This window comes from Mytilus galloprovincialis, chromosome 1 (assembly GCF_965363235.1).
Source record: "Mytilus galloprovincialis chromosome 1, xbMytGall1.hap1.1, whole genome shotgun sequence".
Lineage (NCBI taxonomy): Eukaryota > Metazoa > Mollusca > Bivalvia > Mytilida > Mytilidae > Mytilus > Mytilus galloprovincialis.
In genome coordinates this window covers 71,034,672-71,059,287 of record NC_134838.1, presented here as the reverse complement: position 1 = coordinate 71,059,287, position 24,616 = coordinate 71,034,672, and the positions used below count along the sequence as shown (strand labels likewise).

Here is a 24,616-nt window from a genome sequence, read left to right as displayed (position 1 = left end):
AGGGTTGTATAGCCAGCTGAGGTCATTAAAAACTCTCTTTTGTTGTTGCAGATAGATCTTGACCTGGTAAACAATTTTACCACATGTCAGATTTGCTCTAAATGCTTTGGTTTTTGAGTGATAAGCCAAAAACTGCATTTTACCCCTATGTTCTATTTTTAGCCATGGAGGCCATCTTGGTTGGTTGGCCGGGTCACCGGACACAATTTTTGAACAAGATACCCGAATGATGATTGTGGCCAAGTTTGGTTTAATTTGGTCCAGTAGTTTCAGAGGAGAAGATTTTTGTAAAAGATAACTAAGATTTACGAAAAATGATTAAAAATTGACTATAAGGGGCAATAACTCCTAAAGGAGTCAACAGACCCTTTTGGACATGTTGACTTATTTGTAGATCTTACTTTGCTGAACATTTTTGCTGTTTACAGTTTATCTCTATCTATAATAATATTCAAGATAATAACCAAAAACAGCAAAATTTCCTTAAAATTACCAAATCAGGGGCAGCAACCTATCAATGGGTTGTCCAATTTATCTCAAAATTTCAGGGCAGATACATCTTCACCTGATAAACAATTTTACATGTCAGATTTGCTCTAAATGCTTTGGTTTTTGAGTGATAAGCCAAAAACTGCATTTTACCCCTATGTTCTATTTTTAGCCATGGCGGCCATCTTGGTTGGTTGGCCGGGTCGCCGGACACAATTTTTAAACTACATACCTGAATGATGATTGTGGCCAAGTTTGGTTTAATTTGGTCTAGTAGTTTCAGAGGAGAAGATTTTTGTAAAACAAAACGAAGATTTACGAAAAATGGTTAAAAATTGACTATAAAGGGCAATAACTCCTAAAGGGGTCAACAGACCATTTTGGTCATGTTGACTTATTTGTAGATCTTACTTTGATGAACATTTTTGCTGTCTACAGTTTATCTCTATCTATAATAATATTCAAGATAATAACCAAAAACAGCAAAATTTCCTTAAAATTACCAAATCAGGGGCAGCAACCTATCAACAGGTTGTCCGATTCATCTCAAAATTTCAGGGCAGATAGATCTTACCCTGATAAACAATTTTACCACATGTCAGATTTGCTCTAAATGCTTTGGTTTTTGAGTGATAAGCCAAAAACTGCATTTTACCCCTATGTTCTATTTTTAGCCATGGTGGCCATCTTGGTTGGTTGGCAGGGTCACCAGACACAATTTTTAAACTAGATACCCGAATGATGATTGTGGCCAAGTTTGATTTAATTTGGTCCAGTAGTTTCAGAGAAGATTTTTGTAAAAGATAACTAAGATTTACGAAAAATGGTTAAAAATTGACTATAAAGGGCAATAACTCCTAAAGGGGTCAACAGACCATTTTGGTCATGTTGACTTATTTGTAGATCTTACTTTGCTGAACATTTTCGCTGTTTACAGTTTTCTGTATCTATAATAATATTCAAGATAATAACCAAAAACAGCAAAATTTCCTTAAAATTACTAATTCAGGGGCAGCAACCTATCAACGTGTTGTCCGATTCATCTCAAAATTTCAGGGCAGATAGATCTTGACCTGATTAACCATTTTACCCCATGTCAGATTTGCTCTAAATGCTTTGGTTTTTTGAGTTATCAGCCAAAAACTGCATTTTACGCCTATGTTCTATTTTTAGCCATGGTGGCCATCTTGGTTGGTTGGCCGGGTCACCGGACACAATTTTTAAACTAGATACCCTAATAATGATTGTGGCCAAGTTTGGTAAAAATTGGCCCAGTAGTTTCAGAGGGGAAGATTTTTGTAAAAGCTAACGACGGACGACGACGGACGCCAAGTGATGAGAAAAGCTCACTTGGCCCTTTGGGCCAGGTGAGCTAAAAAGTTCAGATTTTTTGTAATGTTAAGTTCTCTCTTATTATGAGTATTCGTATAATTTATATTTGGTATGTGAGTAGGTTGCAAGGTCCTCATGCCTGTCAGACAGTTTTGGTGGTCAAGTGCACATCTCAGATACTATAAGCAATAGGTCTAGAAAATTCGGTGTATGGAAGGACTGTAAGGTGGACATGTCCAAATGACAGGTATCATCTGTCCTTGACCTTATTTTCATGGCAGAAATTTTGGATAGCATAACATTTGGCTTAAAAAACACTATTTTTTTCAATATCATTTGTCATGTTACAGTTGTAGTAAAGCTTTATATTTAGGACTACCAACATAATATCAATGATTAGTAAAGAAGGCGTGACATTTCAGCATGTGGACTCTTGTGACTTTGTAGGGGCAATCACCTTCATTTCCACCTATTTCATTTGTTATATTAAGAAATTTCAATTGTTCTTTCTTTTTTTTATTTATAAAATATTGATTGCAAAAATAATTTCTTTTCTACAGGGATTGGAGTGGTGTATTTAGTCCACCCATTATATTACCTCATGAACTTGCCAATTCTACAGAAGATTTCTCCATCAGCAGCACATCACCAACTAAAGGTAAATGTCTCAAATTATAGGTACTGAATAAGTTTGAACGACTATGCTAAATGCAGAGTTTATGACACGACTTTCATGGACTTTTTTCTTTATAAGCATGGGAAAAACATAAATTATATATTAGAATTAAATTTCATTAATACAATCTAAATAGACTTTAATATATGTAGACTGGATCCCCTGCTATAAAAATATTGGACTAATTAGAATTTTCATTACTTCAACCAACTATTTTTCCAACCAAAATGATGTGAATGAAAACTCTTTTTTTATAATTATTTTATAGTGAAAACAATGAATTTCAAGAAAATCTCCCAGAATTGTAATGCCAGAAAACATATTTTTTTTCAATTTTGTTCAGATATTATAAATTATGTAATGTAATTTCATCTACAGAGATAAGTTGTTTAGACATTTTAAGTACCATTGTACAAAAGATAATTACAAAATGTGTTGTTTCCATTACAGATCAGAATACAGGAAGAACTCAAGACACAGACACTGAAGAAGAATTAGATCTGATGTATGATCCATGTCTAAACTGTTATTATGATCCTAATACTTGTAAATATTATGAACTCATATGAATTACTCAATCTCACCTGTGTAAAATCAATGTCATCCATCTTTTATCACCAGAGATTATACAAATGAATACCAGGGGCAGATCCAGCCATTTTCAAAAGGGGGTTTTCCCCACCCAAGATAAATGGTGCGATTCCAACCACATGACCCCATTTAAATGCATTGATTGTAAAAAAATAGCGGGTTGCAACCCTGGAACTGAATAAATGCATATGTATGTGAAGTAGTTTTTTTTTTTTAATTTATGCAATGTACTTACCAAGCATTTTCCTATGATCATTGTACTGTGTTAGATTGAAATTGCATGTTAATGTTTGTAGAATGCAAGTCATTAAGCATTTATATAAATATTGTATTTCAAATACTGGAGGACATAGATCAATTTTAAAATTGTTCTAAGCCTCATTGCAAATCTGCACCATAAATATTCCTTTATCAATAGGTGTTGATTTCTACAAACTTGTAATGGCCGATGCAATAGTATGAATACTTGTCAATATTTGAAAACCTCTTAATTGTGATATGTGCCATAATTATCTGTGATATTTTAATTTATGTATGTGAAGTATTTGTTGGATTAAATTTTGTTTTTCTAGAATGTTGTTACTGTGTATAGGTTACAAGTAACTTGATGCTCTGATAACAGAGTGAGTATTATATAGCAGTTTTATTGCATTTATCGTGAATTCAGCATTATCTATTTTTGTCAAAACAGATTTTTAATTCAAAAGAATTTTAATGTCAAGAGTATCCACAGGATCATCAAACTTGATTTAAATTAAATGCATCAAATATGAGTGATGTCACACGATTTAACTGTCTAATTTGCTATATTTGAATAGAACTTCCAGAGTGCCTGTACACTTTCAACCTATAAAGAAAGCCACATTTTGTTCATCTCAAGACTGTTTTAAATTATAAATATGTTTATGGGACAATTAAAATCTATATAGAGAATTGATATTGGTAATGTTATATTGTTTGTGTATGTGTATCTCCCCAAGCAACACACAAACTATTGAACGTCCTTAGCATTTCACTTAAATATTGCACAAAAATAAGATATTGTGTTGCTTTGTCTTTATAATTCATATATGCAAATACACAACAAGAAAAGCCGACTTGAAACAGTTATTTCTATAAATACATGTATATGACAAAAGCAAATTTTCCTTGTTTATAAAAACACACTTTAGCAATAAAATACAGCTATTTAAAACTTTCTTTTGGTTTCATCATCATTTCTTATTCTTTTTTGAAGTGTTTTTTTTTCCACTCGACATGTATCATGTACAATTGTGGACATTTCAGCACATCAAGCTAAATGTTTAATCCCTTTATGAAATATAGGTAAACACACTTACATCATGTGAAAGGCTCTGTAAACATTGTTAAATATGTGTAGACCTTTTGTATAAGGTACTGTATAGCGGGTTATTTTCACAGGTGTAAAATTTTGCGATTTTCATTGAATAAGATAAAAGAAATAATTTGGCGGTTATTATTTTGGTAGATTCAAAACTTTTATCAATACCTTTGCTTGTCCACTTTTAAATGGGCTGAATTTAATTTGGGGATTTTGTTCTATCCGCGTAAATAAGAAAAAAATTACACTCTGCGAAAGTAACCTGCTATATATTATGTGTATATATTTCTTTAAAGATCACTTGCCACCCAAGTCATTACTTCATAAGATACCATATAGTATTATGTAATTTACATCGTTCAAAATGAAATGTGAAAAGAAAGAATAAATAAATATGAAAATGACTAAAGACTTTTTTTTCACAATCTGTCAGACAACCAACATGACATGCTTAAAAGAAATATTTCATTTCTATGAGAACAAAAAATTCTGTACATTCACACAATTAATTCCATTCTAATGTGACTAAACAACTGAGATTTCCACCATCTGAGACAATATACAACCCAATAAAATTTTAGTATCCTACAGTTGAAAAAAGTTGGCATTAAACTTATCAAAATATCCAATAATTTGACCTGTGTGATAAGTCAGGATCAATGTTATTAAGGTCAGGTCAGGTCAGCATATTTGATGCCACAAAACCATGATATGCAGTTTTATGAAGAACAGAGCAGAGTGAAACAAATAATGATTAAATATCTAACTATGGCTAAAAAAGAAAATCCAAACAATAGTACACAAAACACTACATAGAAAACTAACAACTAAGCAACATGAACCCCACTAAAACTGGGGGTGATCTCAGATGCTCCAGAAGGGTAAGCAGATCCTGCTCCACCTGTGGCAACCGTCATGTTGCTCATATTTAGTGCAAACTAATACACAATGCTTATTACCATAAAATACAGATCACGTTTTAATTTTGGTAGTGTTACTTAAACCATTACAGAGTTATGCCCATTTACAAATGGAACAATTGTGCACACACTGAAATGTCTTGCCTTCTTTACTAATCATTGATATTATGTTGATAGTCCTAAATAAAAAAGCTTTCCTACAACCATTACATAAACTTTATATGATCCATGAAAATGAGGTCAAGGTCATATAAACCAAATTGAAAATACATGTACACCTTACAATCTTTCCATACACCAAATATAATAAACCTATTGCATACAGTAAAGGAAAAACAGAGCAAAACACAAAAACTCAACTATAACCACTGAACCATGAAAATAAGGCCAAGGGCAGATGTCACTTGCCAGTTGGACATGTACACCTTACAATCATTTCATACACTGAATATACCAGACATATTGGCTTTAGTATAGGAGATATAGACTTGACCAACAAAACTGAACCTTGATCACTAATCCATGAAATGAGGTCGAGGTAAAATGAAAACTGTCTGACGGGCATGAGGATCTTGCAAGGTATGCACATACCAAATATAGTTATCCTTTAACTCATTTAATAAGAGAGAAATTAACATTACAAAAAAATAAAACTTTTTTTTTAAAGTAGTCGCTGAACCATGAAACTGAGGTCAAGGACAATTGACATGTGACAGACAGAAACGTTGTAACATGAAGCATATATATACAAAGTATGAAGCCTCAAGGTCTTCCACCTTAATATTTAGCTTTTTAGAAGTTAGCTAATGCTGCTGCCGGATCACTATCCCTATGTCGAGCTTTCTGCGACAAAAGTCGCAGGTCAACAAAAATAAGTTTGCCCAATTGCTGTTTATGATCATTCTTCAAATCTGCTTTTTTTTTACATTTGACAGTGTGACATACAATACTAAGAGAAATAAAAGTACGGTCCAGTTGTTTCAAACAACATTGACCTTGGGATTAGGATCAAGATCTTTTCAAAAGATTCTATAAAATTGAAATAGAGATCATGACATCATATTTTTTTTATATCAGGAACTTGATTCATCTTCAACTAGTTGATCAGATTTATATAGTTTGTAGATTAAAGAGAGAGATTTTTCTTACAATTGAATAAATTTCTTCATCGTAAGTTTCTTTTCTTGGCCATCGTAAAATGAAAATGTCAAGACATCTAACTATGCTTGAAACAAGTACATTGCCAAAACAGTTGTAAAGTCCTCATTACAACAGTTATCTGTTCAGCAACATTTAAAAAGAAAACAACCAGACTTAAAATTATGCTTCAAATATGTGCGTTGCAAAGTTGTCATTAAATCCCTTAGGTGACATGTGACGCCTTTTAACTAAATCATTAATACAATCAACACCTTTATTTAATAATTAGTCCATTGCTGCTTACAGCTATAAAATGCACTCAGCTGATTATTGATTTTCTGTCGAAGTCGTAACGAGATCAAGGTGAATTCCCAATATTGTCTGATCAGGTAAAGTCAGAGAAAACCAAAACTAGAGGCTCTAAAGAGCCTGTGTCACTCACCTTGGACTATGTGCATATTAAACAAAGGGCACAGATGGATTCATCACAAAAAAAATTACTATAAAGGGCTACAATGCCTTAGGGCGTCAATTATTTACAGTTTATCTCTATCTATAATAATATTCAAGATAATAACCAAAGGCTGCAAAATTTTCTTAAAATTACCAATTCAGGGGCAGCAACCCAACAACAGGTTCCCTAAATGGTCTTACAATTTCAGATAGATCTTGACCTAATGAACAATTTTATCTTGTTCGATTTGCTCTAAATTCTTTGGTTTCAGAGATTTTTCCCCAAAAACTGCATTTTACCCTATGCACTATTTTTAGCCATGTCTTGGTTCGAGGACAGGGTCATCGGACACAATTCTAAAACTAGATACCCTTATGATGATTTTCAGGCAAGTTTGGTTAAATATGTCTAAGTAGTTTCAGAGGAGAAGATTTTAGTAAAAGATTACAAAATTTACAAAAAATGGTTAAAAATTTACTATAATGGGCAATAACTCCTAAAGGAGTCAACTGACCATTTTGGTCATGTTTGACTTATTTGTAGATCTTAATTTGCTAAACATTATTGCTGTTTACAGTTTATCTCTATATATTATAATATTCAAGATAATAACCATAAACTGCAAAATTTCCTTAAAATGACCAATTCAGGGGCAGCAACCTAACAACGAGTTGTCCGATTCATCTGAAAATTTTAGCCATGGCGGCCATCTTCGCTGATCGGCCGGGTCACCGGACACATTTTTTAAACTAGATACCCCAATGATGATTGTGGCCTAGTTTGGTTTAATTTGGCCCAGTAGTTTCAGAGGAGAAGATTTTTGTAAAAGTTAACGACGACAGACAACGAAAGCCAAGTGATGAGAAAAGCTCACTTGGCCCTTTGGGCCAGGAAAAGGGCCAGGTGAGATAAACAAGATGGATGAAATCGAATTCTTATATTTTTTCTGCCAAATTCTTTCGCAAATAATGAATTTTGATAGCCACAATTTATTATTTATTCGCAAAATGGGAAAATGGTGACCGCCAGCGGAAACCCTGCATTTCATACAAAGTGCAGATAACCTTTATTTTTTTTCATTATTGCAATGATTGACTTGTAGTAAAACAAATGTTTATCACTAAAAGCAATGGCTCAGAGACAAAGTTCCAGGTAAAAGTACAAATATTTAAAAACATTTACAATGTCTGATAAAAATAAATAGGATAAATTTAATCCATATATATTTACACCACACCACAAATAACATATTGCACTGATTATGATTTGCAGACAATTCCTTATGCTTTTCTTCTTTTCCTTCTCTGTAACATGGAAGAGTACGAGTTATGATCCCTGTAATAGAAAATTGTAACATTTCTTACAATTTTTCTTGTTACTTATTTGAGCAGGAACCATGATAATTATTAGATGATTCAGTCAAAATAGATAAAAATTTGTAAATATAAATTTGAAATAATTTCTATTTGGAACAAAATGCACATCATTTGTAAGCAGTAGATAAAAGCGCATATGTTTATAGAATATCTAGATTGCATTCTACTTTGAAACTATAATCAAAATATATGTAAGTATCAAAATACCTTATACAGTACATATTTTTAGGTAAAATGTGAATTTCACCTCCTCAACATATTGGATTCAATTTACAAAATGCATAAAAATCAAATTAAACGATTGGTTATTTTTTACAAAAAATTACCAGATGGAATGCAAAACCCATATTTAAAAAATATATATAACAGTATCCAGTTTATATTTATGTGGTTGGTTTGAGGGTAATCAAACTCCTTAAAAAATAACCTATATATATATGATGGGAGCCCTTTGAAATAAGTCATCTTAAAATTGTGCATCGTTCTAAAATTCTTCCATCTTTTTATCAAAATTCATTTGAAGTTACAATGCCTCTCCAGTCACCCATCTATACAGCTATATGGTCATATTTACACAACAAATTGATACTTACGGTATAATTTCAACTGAGTCAAAAGCCCATTGATCATGGCCTACACCATCATGTACTGGTTGCCACCACCTTATCTGGACCCCAACAACTTTAGCATCTGAAGGAAGGTCATACATTGCTCTCTTTGGGTTGAGATAATGACTTGGGTCATGTCTTGCTAACAGCTTCCATTCTGCACCCTAAGGGAAATAAGGCAAAACTAAATAAAATGACAGAAAAGGCAAGTTGAATCTTTGCATCCCATTCTTCATGAAAGTTTATTGTCAAAATTTGTACATTATTGAATCTTACTTTGATTGTCCAGTAATATGTCTTATTTATTGATCCATCTTCTTGCAGTATATCTTCATATGTTGTGAGTAGAATTACAACAAAATTGCCTTGTTTGATAATTTCAAAGTTTCTTTCACAATTAGTTTGTTCATAATACTAATACAATTGTATTCCCTACATTCACCAAAGGTTCATGTTTTACATTTTTATACATAAGTTGGTAATTTGAAATATTCCGTAAAAATTAAACTCATGTTGAGTCTTCAATTTTGTTTCAATATAATTCTTTATAGGATTTTGGTGGTCACATTCTAGTTCTTAATTAATGATATTAATAAGAATACAATCTAAGAGTTTTATCCCAATACAAACCTTATTCGTAGAATATTGTAATAATATTCCTCTATAGGACTCAGCTCTTACATTTACATTACAAGAAACAGTTTGTTGCTTACAACCAATCTGTAGTACAAACATTATTTTCCTGAAAATAAAAATGAAATAAATATCCACTAACCCAGGATGAAAGATTGATTGATTGATTGATTGATTGTTGGTTGCTTAACGTCCAGTGGCAAATATTTCATGCATATTCAGGACGAGAACAAGTTAACAATAAATACAATAGGTAGGTTGTTGTAATAGAGGCCATCTAGGATGATGGTCGGGGAAATTTGGACTGCCACTGGAAAATGAGGGTATATTGGATAGGGACAGAAATTTTGCCTTGCAACAGGCCACCTACGGACCCCTCAAAGAGTTGTTGCAAGGGTTCTTAACGTGCAAAGAGCGTGGCGCTCTCTTTTCACGAGGCAACAGATTTAAGGTCCCCCTTCTGACCGGACGTGACTGCCCACTTGATACATCCCGCACAGCCAAACGGACGCCCCACTTCGGCAAGCGTTTTACTGCCGGTCAGGAGAAGACCAAGTGACCATATTTCTATACCCCAGTCACCCTTGGGGTGTAGGATGAAAGAAGTAGTTGCGCTATGAGTACTGTATGGCAAAATAAACTGAAGTATCTTAAAAATGTTATGTATATTTATTAATGAAACAGCAAATTAGAATATTTTTTTAAACAAAGGAAATACTGAGCATATGCTAATGCTTGTGGTAAAATATAAGCACAAAGGGCCAACCCGTGGTAAAATAAATATAAATTCCAGCCTCCATGAATTATTGCATAATTTGTACTTTTTTCAAACCAATTAAATAGGAAAAGCATCCTTATCGCACAAAGATCCTGAATACTGTAGGAAAAAAAAAATGGTCCCTTCACTAATCTAACCAAATATTTAAACTATGAAAAAAAGAGACTTACAAAGCTCTGGACAAATCCATTTCTGCTGTTCTTGCCTCTCTTAAACCACAACCATTAAAGTATAATGTCTTGCCATGAGCATAAGGTAATAGTGCACCACATCCAAACCCAATGCCTCCACCAGTTATAGACTCCCAGTAACGTGGGTATATTCTTCCTTCAAAGGTCTCATGCATCTTCCTTAGCATACCAAATTTTACAGGACGACAAGAAACTCCTATAATAAAATACAGTATTGTGCTATTTTTTACTTATTCTTTAATAGATGTATTGAGGGAGAAACATGTCTTGGATTAAGACTAGTCTTGTAGTTGATGTAATGTAAAATTTGGCTTGTTGAATAACAGTCACAGATCTAAAAATTCTATCTGAACAGTGCCTGATATACTGAGTGTTTTCTTAATTTTGTCTCAATGAGACCTAAACACCATTGCCATTTTCACTTTAATATTAATATGTTAAGTATAGTTCTCACTGTACTTCAGAGATAATTAATTGTATTCAAAAATTTATTAGAACTGATGGTTAAAAGTATATGAAATTGAAGTGTATAAAATATAGAAATAGAATACCATGTCCACTTTGACAATGACAGATTCCATCTTTACATATGCCCCTGCCATTGCACATATCAGGACATTTCTCTCCAACATATATATGATTCAAAGCCCACATTGTTCCGTCAACTTCTGAGGCATCTTGCTTCCATCTAAATCTCGTATTTCTGTAATATTCAGACTTTGTATTTACAAATAATTAAACAAGTTTCTCTGTGCATGAAATAATGAATAACTAAGAAGACACTTTTATATCTACTGAAACATTTCAATTATAAATTTCAATTATAAATGTTAGGGCAGTTAAAACAAGAATGCATAAAAATCTGTTCTATTTGTCATTTTTTTATCTCTTTATTTTAATAAAATCTATCTTCAAGTTGGTGTAATTTTTAATAGCTTACCGCTTCAACATTTCAATGTTAACAACTGGAAACCGTTTGGTGAGAACATTCAAACTATATGAGCCAGTCCATGCGAAAAGGTACAAAAAGACCTTTTGGTAAACTTTACAGGACACGTTATCAAAGTTTGTTATAGTATTTTTGAAAAACGATTTTATCCGAAAAAAAATTACATTAATGTAAACATTCATAAGATTGTCAATTCTATCCCGAATTTGTCAACTAAAACCGAAAAAGACGTAGAAATATCTGAATTTTTGGCATTTGAGCAAGTGTAAAATCATTTGTTCCCCGGACTAATGCTATACCGACCAGAAACTATAAAAAATTATGACACTACAGAGACAAAAGTCAATAATTTCCGTCAGTTCTACAGGTTTAAAGAAAGAAAGACAACATTAAAACATGAGGGAAAATGCAAAAACTATGACATCTTGTGTTTTAGAAATTGAAATTTAAGTTAAGTTAAGTTATTTAATATTATATAAATCAACCTTAATTGCACGGGATTCGAACCGTTGCCCGGGTTTAAGTTAAGTTATTTAATATTATATAAATCAACCTTAATTGCACGGGATTCGAACCGTTGCCCGGTTTGATTGCATTGATATCCGCATCGTAAGCGAGAGCCTTATCCCCACTGCTACCAGGTTTAACGTTATCAATTGGCAAATCAAGCCATTTAAACTGTACTTTGAAAATGATTGAAATATATGAAATAATTCACTAAAAATCATGATAAAACTAGGGGGGGGGTCTCAACACTCGCAGGTGCGTGTAGCTAACAGCTTGATGATATGAGGGAAAGTAAATGTGTTTTATAAATCACAAGTCTACTACCAATAATTATGCACACTTTTTAGAATTTCGTAAATTTTTCGTTTTTGTACCTTTTCGCATGGACTGGCTCATATACAGCTAACTTTTAGAGATAATATAACTATGATCAATTTTGGACAAGTTTGTAGCATCAGTTACATATCGATCCAGGATAACTCACCCTGAGAAAACTTTATCCTTCAGCTCCATAGTAACCAATGTCCAGGAAGGATAGCCCTCAGGTGTATAGACACTAGGAGCATGGTAATAACTAGGCTGACATTCCATCAATGTATTATGATCAGGGAGACATAATGGTTGTAACAAGTTCCATTGGTCTGAGTGAGGATTTTTGTTATACTCTAATCGGATTGGTGGATAGGGGTTACAGGCATTTACATGTCTGTCACACCCAACAACAATCTGAAATATACAATTGTTACAAATTCAAACGAAAAGTTATAAGGACTATTTACTATTTCCCAAAATAAAAGCATAAACTAAGATTGTCCAAGGGGCCTGAATTTCTGACCTGGGAACTTGGCTTTCAGGGATTATTTAGACCATTATTCATTTATTTCTGTTGAAATCTTTACATACTGTATCTGTTTCCATTTTCAAAAATGTGAAAATGGTAAATTGCTCCTATGAGGGGTTTCTTAATTATTTTTTTCATGTTTGAACTTTGTAGATAATGTTATGCTAGTTTTTTTTCTTCTCTTTGTTTACTATATCTTCCATAACAATACATGTAGCTCACTTGGTATAAGATCTTGATCATTGAGATTAATATATTATTAAGATATTATACCATACAAGGCTGTGTAACACATTAGATTGGTATATTAAATTCTGTTATATTGTAGATCAGACTTATTAAATTTTACCTGTACTTGTGGAGTGGTGCTGGTTTTGTATGCATATAATTATATTAATGTAAGATTTAAAGAAATAATACAATTTTTTTAACTCATTAAAAAAACCTTTGACCTCAAGTTTATTCTTATAAGAGAAAATAAACTGTAAACACAGGTCTATGTCTTGTATGTATGACCTTATCATAAACTTAAACCATTGTTGACACTTCAGATGACGTCAAACCTAAGTCTTGATTCTTCAAAGTACAGTGCAAGTATGACAATAAATATACAAATATACCTCAAATTGTAGCATATATCCATATTGTACAATCATTTCACCAGTGGTAAAACTTCTAGAACCAGCTCCACTGTCCCAGAACATAGATTTGTCATGATGAGTACAAATGTCCTCTTGAATTTGTCCGTATGGACTAAACTCCCAAGATTGATCTCCTTGGATATCATCAAAATCTGTCATCATTGAACTTGGATTTATTTCAGAGCCACCTGTACAATTTACACATTACAAATTATTTACGTAAAAGCTGGTAGATACATACACATTTTTTTAACATAACAATTTTTCCCAAAAGCACTTGAAATAGTGCCTATTAAATTTAAAAAAAAACATTTTAATCACTTGTAACAAGGAGTAAGCAATGTAGCTCTTTTAAAAGAAAACTGGCAGATATAAAAAAAAAAAAAAAAAAAGAAAAAAAGTTAGTTACCAATAAAAACATCGTCTATTTGCCACTGTGGTCCTTTCTGTGATCCATCCTGAGCTAAGCCTTGCCACCACCTTACTAGAGTATTGGGAGACCTGGCATCTACTGGCAATATGATGTAATCTTTCTTAGGGTGTAAGTAACTACCATAACTAAGTACATGCAGGGTTTTCCAATCTATACCTGAAGTTGTAGAAAAATGTCAGATTAATAAAAAAATATAAATGAAAGTGCCACACTCAGATAAATGTTTAAATTACACATATAAATTAATTTCTATAAAAATTTCTTGAAAACTGATGACTATATGACACGTACTAAGTGTTAACTTATTATCTAAGTTTGCTCATTTCTTTGTTGAATAAAAGGGGATATGGGTGTATATAAATGAGACAGCATCTAAACAACAACCAAAAAGCAGCTGTGTCAAGAGAACATGGTATGTCTGTCTTGTGCATATTGAAAATTTCATATTTCTGAAACGTCAAACCATAAAAATATTTATCATTTTAAGAGATTTTTATCAATCTCAACAACAGTGCAATTTTTTAGAAGAAATTATTCCATGTATAATTGAGTTAGTGTGGGAAATGTGTAAATTGGTTAATTTTTATGAACATCTTGAATATAATATTTGAAAATAATGAAAGTTGAAAGGGAGCCTAGAGTGGGGCGCTCATATTCACCGTGGACACAATTTCGCCTTTTTATGACTTTGAGGTGTAAAAACTTCAAAGGATGGTTGAAATGGAAGAAATATGCCGGTAAATTATATTTTTATAACAAATATGATTATTTTTGAAAATGAGACTAAATTCTCCGCACTTATTGCAAAGGACCGAAAAACGGACAACGATTTTCGGCCAATTTCCTGAATAAAAAAAAAAAAAGATATAAAAAAAGTATTTCTTAGTAATTCTTTGACTGGTTGCCCTAAACTTCAGTTTTTTTTTTACACCTTTCAAATGTCTGCTATTCATCTATAATGAAATTTATTTGATAAATATTGTTTAAAGCTGCAGTTATTTGGTTTAAATTAGATGTGTAAAAACGGCGAATATGTGTCCCCCGTTGACAAAACATTAGGAAATTTCAAACACCCTTTAACCCAACTTTTCAGATGATTTTTTCTTAAAACAAACACGTTTTAAAGCTAAGAATATTTTGCATGTGAAGTTATCTTTATATAGAAATATCAGTATACTTCAAAAACATAAAGACCTGAACATAAACCGAAGAAAACATGGAAAGATATGGCGAAAATGAGCACCCCACTCTACTTTATCAATTCAGTTTTGTGATAAAATTTCAATGAAAAATATCACAGCACAGTTGACAGACTGTACAACATTTGTGACAATGCACAATCCTACATGAATAAATTTAAACTCCAAATTGACAAAATTGGAAATTAAAAAGGAGCATTCATCCGTCTATGGTAATTCCATGAGAATTGGTTTTATAAAATTTGAGTGAAAGGACCAAGTGATCTTATAACAGTGGATATTCTAAAAGATTGGCAAATTTCATCTCTTTACATAGTAAGATATGATAGCTTAGTTTAGACTAACCTCCATTTGTAGAATACTGTAAAACCACACTGTGCTCTGGCGAGTTTGGTACAAAGCATCCTTCCTGTGAACTTTGACCTCCAATTACTGCTACATACTTAATAAATCTGTAAAGTGCAAACTTTATTGATCATAATTCTTAAAATGAATTTCAGTGAAAATTATCTTTTATAACCTGAACAGTATGAAAAGATTTATACTGCTTATGAAATTGTTGTCATTTTTTATTTTAAAGGAGAAATGTATTTATTCAATTTAAGTAATCCAGCTGAAACAAAGGTGGACTAGAGGCTTATGTATCGCTTATACTTGGATTTGTATTTTGTTAAATATAAATGCTTTTCATCAGAACCAAAGTTATAACATATCTTTTTTCTTACTTTGCACTTTGAAGGTCAAGGTTAACAGTCACCAGTTGTCTATTACCAGGACCACCCATCACCATTGCAGTGTCCTCCACCATGTCATGACAACCTTTCTGAATATTTCCTCCTTCAACTAGTGACCATTTGGATTTGTTAACATTAGGATTTTCAAAGTTGTCTTTCAATTCAGTCTGAAAATGAATAACTGATACATGTATATGTACACCTAGATAAAAACCACATTCTGTCAATAAAAAGATTATGATTTCATCGGTTTCTTTCTGGTATTGTTTATATCGTCAAGTTTCCTATTGCCATGTTACAAAGGATTTATTTTAAAAACCAAGGATGGTAATTAACATGTTGCAGTTATTGAGATTGCTTGTATACTTGTTGCATTTGAATTGCTCTTTCTATAAATTTAAGTTATTTGGTGGCTAAAATCTGATTTTCTTCAGTTAAATGTCATGCTATTTAATAATTCATACCACAAGTACATGATGTGTTAATGATTTGACTTATATTCTATAATTGATTTAGCAAAAGTCTTACAGGATTATTGTCAGTAAGTATACTACAGTCACTGCCTGTGTAACCTTGATCACAGTCACATCTGTCAATTACACAGAGACCACGCCCATTACAATGTCCTGGGCAGGCAGGACCAATAAAAACATTTCTGAGACCCCATGAATGGGTATTGTCTGATCCTCTATCAGCTTTCTGGGTCCACCGAAATCTTGTACCTCTGAAATAATAATACAGTTTTAGTTTTGCATAATAACCATAAGCAGCATGTGTACTTTCAGTACAAAGGTTTCTTTTACAGATTTATGAATTTTACAATTTCTAAAGCAGAATATGATCTTTTGGTTTAGTTTTTCATGTTTGTATTGTTCCTGTTCCTTATATAGCAGAGTTAAAGGGATAATTCGCGATTTTTCACTTTTCATCTTATTATGTTCATAATACCATAAAAAACATATTCACCAAGTTTTATTTTGATATGAAATCTAATAAAGAAGAAAATTGGGAATTATTAATTTTATTTTTTGAAACTTCCTGACTTATGTGACGTAGTTTAAGTCTTTGATGCATGCCAAGAGTGAAAATATCTCATTTAAGTCTTGTTCGTTAACCATCTAATAAGGCGATTTAAAGCGCATCGACGACTTTTGGTGTAGCTATTAACCAACGAAAAATAAGTGATAGCCATGCAACTTTTAAAATTAGATCGTGTGGATTTTTTAAAACGAATTTTAATAATAAAAGTAAATCATACAATAGAACATTTTTATGATTTTTTTTTCTAAAAATACTTTAAACAAACATATGAAACTGACATGATCGATAGTGTATTAAAAATACATGTTTGTATTCTGACCTTTTTGCTTCATTCCAGCAATCATTTTCACTTGCTTGTACGGTGGAAACAATAAAATGTGTATTGTTTTGTGACACCTAAAGAATGTGGAATGCGTAGTTTAACTCAAGGTAATTAAAAGATTAACATTATGTAATTCTAATCTTTTGATCCGCATTCAGTGAAATCTAGGCGTCACGGTTCACTGGCATTTCAGGTGTGAAGAACATTTCGTATCAATTGTAAACGGGAGTCAGACAAAGTTTCAGACACATGAATGTAAAAAAAAATAATTAAAATTAATTAACGGGAATTATAAGATCGCACAATAACTGGATAGCTGTTGTATATTTTTATATTTTGCATAAGATCACTTTTAATGAATTATGACTTTTGAATACTTTAGTCACGATAAAATACTGAATTATTAGGTCTTTCCACCTTTCCGTGGAAAGACCTATTGGATTTCTTCTGATTATTATTATTATTATTATTTTTTTTATTCTTCCGCCTAATTCTTTTCTTGCGTACTATTGATGTTTCAAAAGATGTCGCTTAGATATTTGGAATATGATATCGTAAAGCGTATGCACTTTTAAAACTGACCACTGCATAACCAAATACTTTACGTTGTAAGAGTTATCTCCCCAAACACTGTTTTTCTTGTGGCCACTACTCCTTCGCAACCATAAAAGATTACAAAAAATTTATTTTACCAAATTGCTCGTTACATCCTCAGGATGTTCTGTTTTATTTTGACCGAAGCCGTATAGAGACTCCATATGAGAGTTAGTTCCCCTTTTGTATTTGAAATTTTGAAATGTATTTTAAACTGGAAAACCATAAGTGATAGAGACCTAGGGTCTTTTGTTTTGAGATCATTGGTCCAAAAAAATGAAAATTAGGTAAAGGTCATATTCTAAATTTTGATTTTGGCCTATTTTCACTAATTTTCATTAACCTTATAAGATACCGACAAATTATTTTTACTAAATTGTTAGTTGCGACATGTCGTAACTTATATATTTTGGTTAAAAGGGTGTGTAGACATAAAATGGGAGTTTTTGCCCCTCCTATATTAAGAATTAAACGTAAAGTGATATAACTCATTAACTATACATATTACAGACCTAGGGTCTTTTTATTTGGGGTCCCTGGTTTATGACCTTGAAATATAGGTCAAGGTCATCAGTAAATTTGACGTTCTAGATTTTGACATTTGCTCAAAATTCATATTTATACATCATTAAGCCATAGGAACTAACATTTTCAACTGAATTTTAATATTTTCATAACAAAATAGATCCTTATTGGTGGAAAGACCTTCAATTGTTCTCTGAACAATTGGTTTTTAATTTTAATTGAAGTATTTATAAATAAAAATAGCCTTCTAAACACGAGTTTATGAACTAAAAATTGTACTATTTCAAATTAGGATCGGCAGCCTTAAATATTTCAAACAGATCATTAACAATTGCAATTATATATTTTAGTCAATCCAAAGTGATCTTTAATTACCTTTTTAGGAATTAATGTGCTCATCAAAATATTTTAAATCTCACAACACATGAATACTTCAGATATTTGAAAAAAGATGTTTTAAAAAATTGACAGGAAATTAAAGGATCTAATTGGAATGGAATCAACAAATTACGAACAGATATGCTTTTCAAGTGTGAAAAACATCAACAAAATTTATACATAATCGGGAATGTCCTTCTTAAAATACTCTTCGTCTCACACCATAACTATATATAAGACTTTAGCTATTTGACCAACGATGTATTAAAAAAAAATGAACGAATTAAATGTCATCTTTCCCTATTTTTTAATGTAATTATAAGTCTGTTTCAACTGGCAAGAATACCAGTAAAGTGGACAAGCAGTTTATTCTCCAAATTGCTGTCATTGAATATAAAGAGAGAAAATAAATCCCGAAATTGATTTGAAACTTTGATACTTTATAGTTTTCCTGGAAAATATTCACATCCCTCTGTATTAATGTACTTCCAGTTGCGTATATATATTACATGCATGTCGGAACAATTGTGATGATGGCGAATTTCTTCCTTTTTTCGAGAACAACCTAATTGATATATAAATGTTCATAACTTCGATGAGCCAAATAAAGTTATATATCGACCAGTATTTAAATCTCTTCTTCTTCTTCTTTTGGTATACAATAGTCTATCGACATTTGATGATTACATACTGTTGGCATACGTGAACTTGTCATTTTACAAAACTTTTACCCCAATTTACGCAAAATGTATGTTTCTTTCTTATGTTCTATGTATACATGTATATATTTTAATTTGCGCTATAGTTCCGTAACTTATAATCCAGGCGTATATACGAATGGTCGACAAGTGCGTACATTTTTTTAAATCAATATTTCTGGCCTTCACCATTGACAACGAGTATATATTACATTTTACCAAATTTACACTTGGAAAAAATACGTATATAGATTTTTATTTCATCAAATCTGTTTTTTTTTTTCGTATTATTTATATTTTATAAATAAATTTCTTTTCACCAGAAATGTTATTCATAAACAAGCGTATGAGTTTAGTAATATCACTTTCAGACACGCAAGATAGAGATGTATATTATACACCTAATAGTTCAAAATGGAAAGTTATAAGTTATCGGCCGTGTACACTTATCAATACACTAAGAAGTGAAACGATGCATGAATTTGCAAACTCGACAGGAAATCGCTTGAATACCTGGACGTGTCACCTCACACCCCCTCCAATACCTTTGGGAGTAATACCTTTAGCCATGCGGGTGATCAGTGGAGCGAAGATTCTAATTTATTTGAATAAAGTTTATTACATAAAAGAATTATGAACTTATTAGATTTCCGAAAACAATTCAAGTTTCACGGAAGACTTATGTATGATTTGAAATTTTGACTTTTTCACTAATTCCTATATATTATCAGTCTAAAAATAACAGATCCTGGTTATTTAAAAAAAAAGAATAAAATTTTCCGTATCAAGTTAGTTAACTAGTCGGATAAAACAACCGTACGATTGATGAGATATCGACACGCAATTACGACTACATCGGGTTACTGTAGTTTTGGTCCTTAGACATATCTTGACTGCAAATCGGGGAAGGTGACAAAATGGCCGACCGCAGAGAATTGATACTCTAAATTTGAAATCGATGGTGATCTCTTATCTAGCAGAATAAAACTTTAATATCTATGAATTTGAGCATTTTTATACAGAATAAACATAATATCAATTTTTGATTTTTTTGCGAAGTTTCCCTTTAAGGGATGTGGATATTATAAGTGATTTTATCTTGAAAATAAGTGAAATTAAACCTCTCATGAAAGTTTTTCCCTATAACTGCCATGAATTATTTCTTCATTCATTCTGTTCATTTACATGTAGGAAAATAATACAGTTGTCACAAAGTATTATCAAGTGATGTTAACCAGTTAGCAATAAAAAAAAAACACTTGCATTCATAATTTGAGTAAGGATTTTCTCTAATAAAATTTTTGCAATCACATTATTGAATAAATTTCACATTTTCACAAGAGATAAAAAATTTGCATTAATAAATGCATGTGTTTAACTCTGAATTAACAGTATTTGTCTATTACATTTAAAAAAACTTTACTTGATAAAAAATGCCTGAACAAATATATAGAACAGATCATTAATACCTGGATACAGGAAGCCCATTTAACTTATATGTAAACCTTCTCCACATTCCCATTGGTTCATTGTGATATAAACTAGCCATCTGTGGTCCTCCATTACACTGGGGGTCACTAGGCAGGCATTGTGGAGTCAGATAGCGCCAGGATAGACCATCATCAGTAGAGTACTGTAGATGTACTGGTAAAACTGATCGATTCCAAGGCTGACCACAACCAACATTTATTTCATACTGTAACATGTGATCATCGAGGACATCTACATCACGAGATATTAAAACAGAATCCTCATTTTCTAATGGTGCCCCCATGGCAACATCAGAGGTTCCACAGTAACTATCAGATTGTACATTATCTGATCTCAACCATTCTTCATCATTTATAGAATCAAAATGGCTGACAAGTGTATTTGGATTGGTCAAACTACCACCTATTCTAACGTTATCCAATAACCAATCAGCTCCTTGCTTATTGCTACTTTCATTCTGAAGCCATCTGATGCGTACACCATTTTTCCTTGCATTTTGAGGCAGATTTACTGTTACAAACCTAAAAGGGAAAACAAAGATATTACATATATATGCAAACTGTCTATAAAAAGTAAAGAAGGTGAAGTAATTGGACCCACTGGCCAGATATTGAGCCTTTGATTTGAAATTGATTTAAAATAAAAATTAAACAGGTTTCCTATATACACCATACTTTTATTCTGTTGGCTCTTTTTTTGTTTTATGGTGAGTGACACCCTAGATACAGGTTAAAGATCCCTTTTGTAGATTTAAAAAAACAATAGACGGTACATAAAATAGAGATAGAAATAGGGAATGTGTCAAAGAATAGACAACAGTCGAAGGCCACCAATGGGTCTTGCATATGTTTTGTACATGTCTATATATAATCTAATTCATTTTTTTTTATCCTCTATTTTATATTCATCATCTTAATTCTTTTTAATTCAACCTTTTTCCTGTTCACTCAATCATATCGACTTCATCCACAAAGCACTTCATATACCATATTTTCCCCTCAAGTACACCTCAAAGTATCAAGTCTAGAACTTATAACAAAAATGTTCTGAATACTTTCTCTCTCTCAATAATTGATTCTGTGTATTTAAAGTTTATGAATTTTCAAACACAGTACATGTTAATGAACTTACTTGGGAGACCTATATAAAGCATAGTACAGTTCCATAATAGGCATCCATTTGATTCCTCCATCTACGGAATAATCTACTAACACACCTTGGTTACGGTTACTGGGCATAGAATTACATCCAAACATAAAGGAAAACTGAATGAATTTTGCCTGTCTTAAGTCAAGATCTGTTGTTATCAATAATCTGCTACAGTCCTGGAAAAAAATGTCAATACGTTTTAAATTTACACTTTTATATTGTAATTAGCTAAATAGCATAAGATTCTGTGAAAGATTCACAAATTTATGTCAAGTGTTTCAAGAGCATTCGTGGATGGATGGACAAAAAAAGTGACCAACAACCACCTTATTAAGTATAACTTGACTCCAAAAGAAGGAAAGGTGTGAGAGGGGGTATAATATAACATTATTCTTCATCATTTGTCCTAAAGATATTCACATAACATGCAAGTATTTATGCTCCTCTTTTTGACAATGGTTCGATATGGATGGCAAAAACAGATACATTTATGAACCAGACTATCATTAATTACTGTGGACTTTTTCAGTTGTTAAATGATAATAACTAACATATCACTACTCCTACCTCAACAAAATGTAAAGCATTTCCTGCTGCTAGAACTTGACATGGTTGTTCAACCCGAGCACCTATAACCTTTTTCCACAGCTGAGAGTTGACAATAGATGTAGAGAAGGTATCGTATAAATAATGTGGTAGTGTTATGGTAGGTTCTTCACAACTGAAACCTGACCAATCCTTGTCACACCTGTAATAAACATTAACAATTAATGTGATGGAGTCATGGTAAAATTGACACAGCTGTTACCTGCCCCAATATCACACAAATAAGGTGACCAAGTGTTTTGACAGACAACACTGAATTCACCTGATAATTGTTTAGCCGGTTGAGCTTGAACAGTTGTTAGAAATTTTACCAACTAAATAACTGGGCAACCAGATATCCTATTCCTTGACACATGATAGTAATTGAGATAGAACTCTACAAATCTTTAAAATATCACATAATCGTAAAATATTCTTCAATTTAAAAAAGACCAAAACATTCTGAGTGTTTGCCCATTTTCTTATTTTATTTCTGACTTTTCTTCACTATTGTTTTGCATGATAACAGTCAAACATCATTATGTCCATTATCATGACATGGCCATATTTGATCATAGTTCCAATTAAGAAAAAAAATAATAGTATTAAGATGGAAACAAGCTATAAAATGTGAACAAAACATGTTCTAAATTGACCATTCCGACAATGTCAGTTTATTCTAATCCAACTTATGGTAACTAACATAAGATGCATAAAATATAACATTAAATAGAAGATGAAAATAGGAGAGATATGAAGATCAATATTGAACTAGAAACACATAATACAAGCTTAGATTTTTTTCTAATATAAAATACTTACAGACAACCAGTATCAGAACAGTGTCCATGTCCACTGCACATCAAGTAACAGTCTCTTCCAACATAAATGTGTGACAAGGCCCATACTTGATCAGATTTGTAATGGTTTATCTGTATCCACCTAAACCTGGTTTGTTTAGATCTGTCAAATATCACATAAGTTGTTATCATATAATAATCAAATCAATGGAATAAGCATTCTTGTATTAAATTCCACTGCCTAGAGAACATGGAGTACATGTAATTAGGGAACAGTGTACTTCTTTTGGTTGACCTTTATGCTTCAAAATCTAACTTAGAATGTTATGCAAAATTTCTATCTAATAATGAGAATATCTGCAAACTTATAAAAAAAACTTGCCCTAATACCCACGAACACTTCAGTTTGACAATAAAAGCTCTTTTCAATGTAATTCACAACAACCCGAGTTTGTGATAATACATAATTTAGTTGACAGTCTTACTTTGAATAATACGGTAATGGGACAGTGACTCTGTTCCAGTCAATATTAACATCAGACACTAGTGAACTTCCAGGAGCAAATCTCTTACAGTCCACATCATTTTGACCACAGGCTGGTTGTAGGTTCTTCCAGCTGATACCCATATCATGGGAATACTGGATCTCTACATCTATAAACAAAATAATAACAATCATTTAAAACAATTCTTGTTAGGTCTCTATCATTGACCAGTGTAACAGAATGCTCTTCAATTTAGTAATTGATTTGGCCTTCCCACTGTTTAAATTTTAAAGCTAAAGTGATGAGTAAACCAGTGATGAGTAAATCAGTGATGAGTAATGCTCTTCAGGCCTCATGGTCATAAACATTTCGAGCATGATTTTTGTATTCAGACTCGAAAATCAACCAATCAAATTGCTGGATTTCATGTTTCGAGCATGATTTTTGTGCTCCGAGCACTGAGCAAAGTTTTATGCCTCCAAGGCCTGGAGTTCTATTAAAATTATAAGCCTGGTCGTGTGGTCATGTAAATTTGGTGTATGATTATTGAACTTAAACTTCAAGCAATCCTGGTTTTTATGGGGGGTGTTTTAAGCACAAACTTTGTACAGAGTACAATTTTAAGACCAAAAAGCCTTGATTAATTTGTTGGCTGTATAGTGATGCTTAGTCTGTTGTCTGTTTGCTTAACTTGAGTCATAAGGGTTTATGAAA

At 32.1% G+C, this 24,616-nt stretch overlaps 2 protein-coding genes and 1 long non-coding RNA gene across 3 annotated transcripts in view; 1 reads left to right on the top strand and 2 right to left on the bottom strand.

Annotated features, from left to right (window-relative positions):
- Window positions 1-4,839, top strand: part of LOC143082923 (uncharacterized) — a 39,355-nt gene extending 34,516 nt beyond the window's left edge. The window contains exons 19-20 of the mRNA XM_076258940.1: window positions 2,382-2,479; window positions 2,948-4,839. Coding sequence (XP_076115055.1) covers window positions 2,382-2,479; window positions 2,948-3,066 — 217 coding nt within the window. The 3' untranslated portion in view covers window positions 3,067-4,839. The remainder of the gene's footprint in view (window positions 1-2,381; window positions 2,480-2,947) is intronic.
- Window positions 4,840-6,750: 1,911 nt separating this feature from the next.
- Window positions 6,751-24,616, bottom strand: part of LOC143082916 (reelin-like) — a 97,207-nt gene continuing 79,341 nt past the window's right edge. The window contains exons 45-60 of the mRNA XM_076258929.1: window positions 23,903-24,071; window positions 23,440-23,580; window positions 22,600-22,780; window positions 22,015-22,208; window positions 20,862-21,404; window positions 16,363-16,558; window positions 15,826-16,001; window positions 15,446-15,552; window positions 13,878-14,057; window positions 13,448-13,656; window positions 12,471-12,712; window positions 11,082-11,233; window positions 10,510-10,726; window positions 9,559-9,670; window positions 8,914-9,092; window positions 6,751-8,279 (exon numbers count right to left, since the gene is read on the bottom strand). Of these exons, the coding sequence (XP_076115044.1) occupies window positions 8,225-8,279; window positions 8,914-9,092; window positions 9,559-9,670; window positions 10,510-10,726; window positions 11,082-11,233; window positions 12,471-12,712; window positions 13,448-13,656; window positions 13,878-14,057; window positions 15,446-15,552; window positions 15,826-16,001; window positions 16,363-16,558; window positions 20,862-21,404; window positions 22,015-22,208; window positions 22,600-22,780; window positions 23,440-23,580; window positions 23,903-24,071 (3,053 nt within the window). The 3' untranslated portion in view covers window positions 6,751-8,224. The remainder of the gene's footprint in view (window positions 8,280-8,913; window positions 9,093-9,558; window positions 9,671-10,509; window positions 10,727-11,081; window positions 11,234-12,470; window positions 12,713-13,447; window positions 13,657-13,877; window positions 14,058-15,445; window positions 15,553-15,825; window positions 16,002-16,362; window positions 16,559-20,861; window positions 21,405-22,014; window positions 22,209-22,599; window positions 22,781-23,439; window positions 23,581-23,902; window positions 24,072-24,616) is intronic.
- Window positions 11,623-12,381, bottom strand: LOC143082936 (uncharacterized). The gene is made up of 2 exons (XR_012980511.1): window positions 12,033-12,381; window positions 11,623-11,964 (listed from the first exon to the last, which is right to left on the bottom strand). It is a non-coding gene; the product is annotated as an uncharacterized LOC143082936 (long non-coding RNA).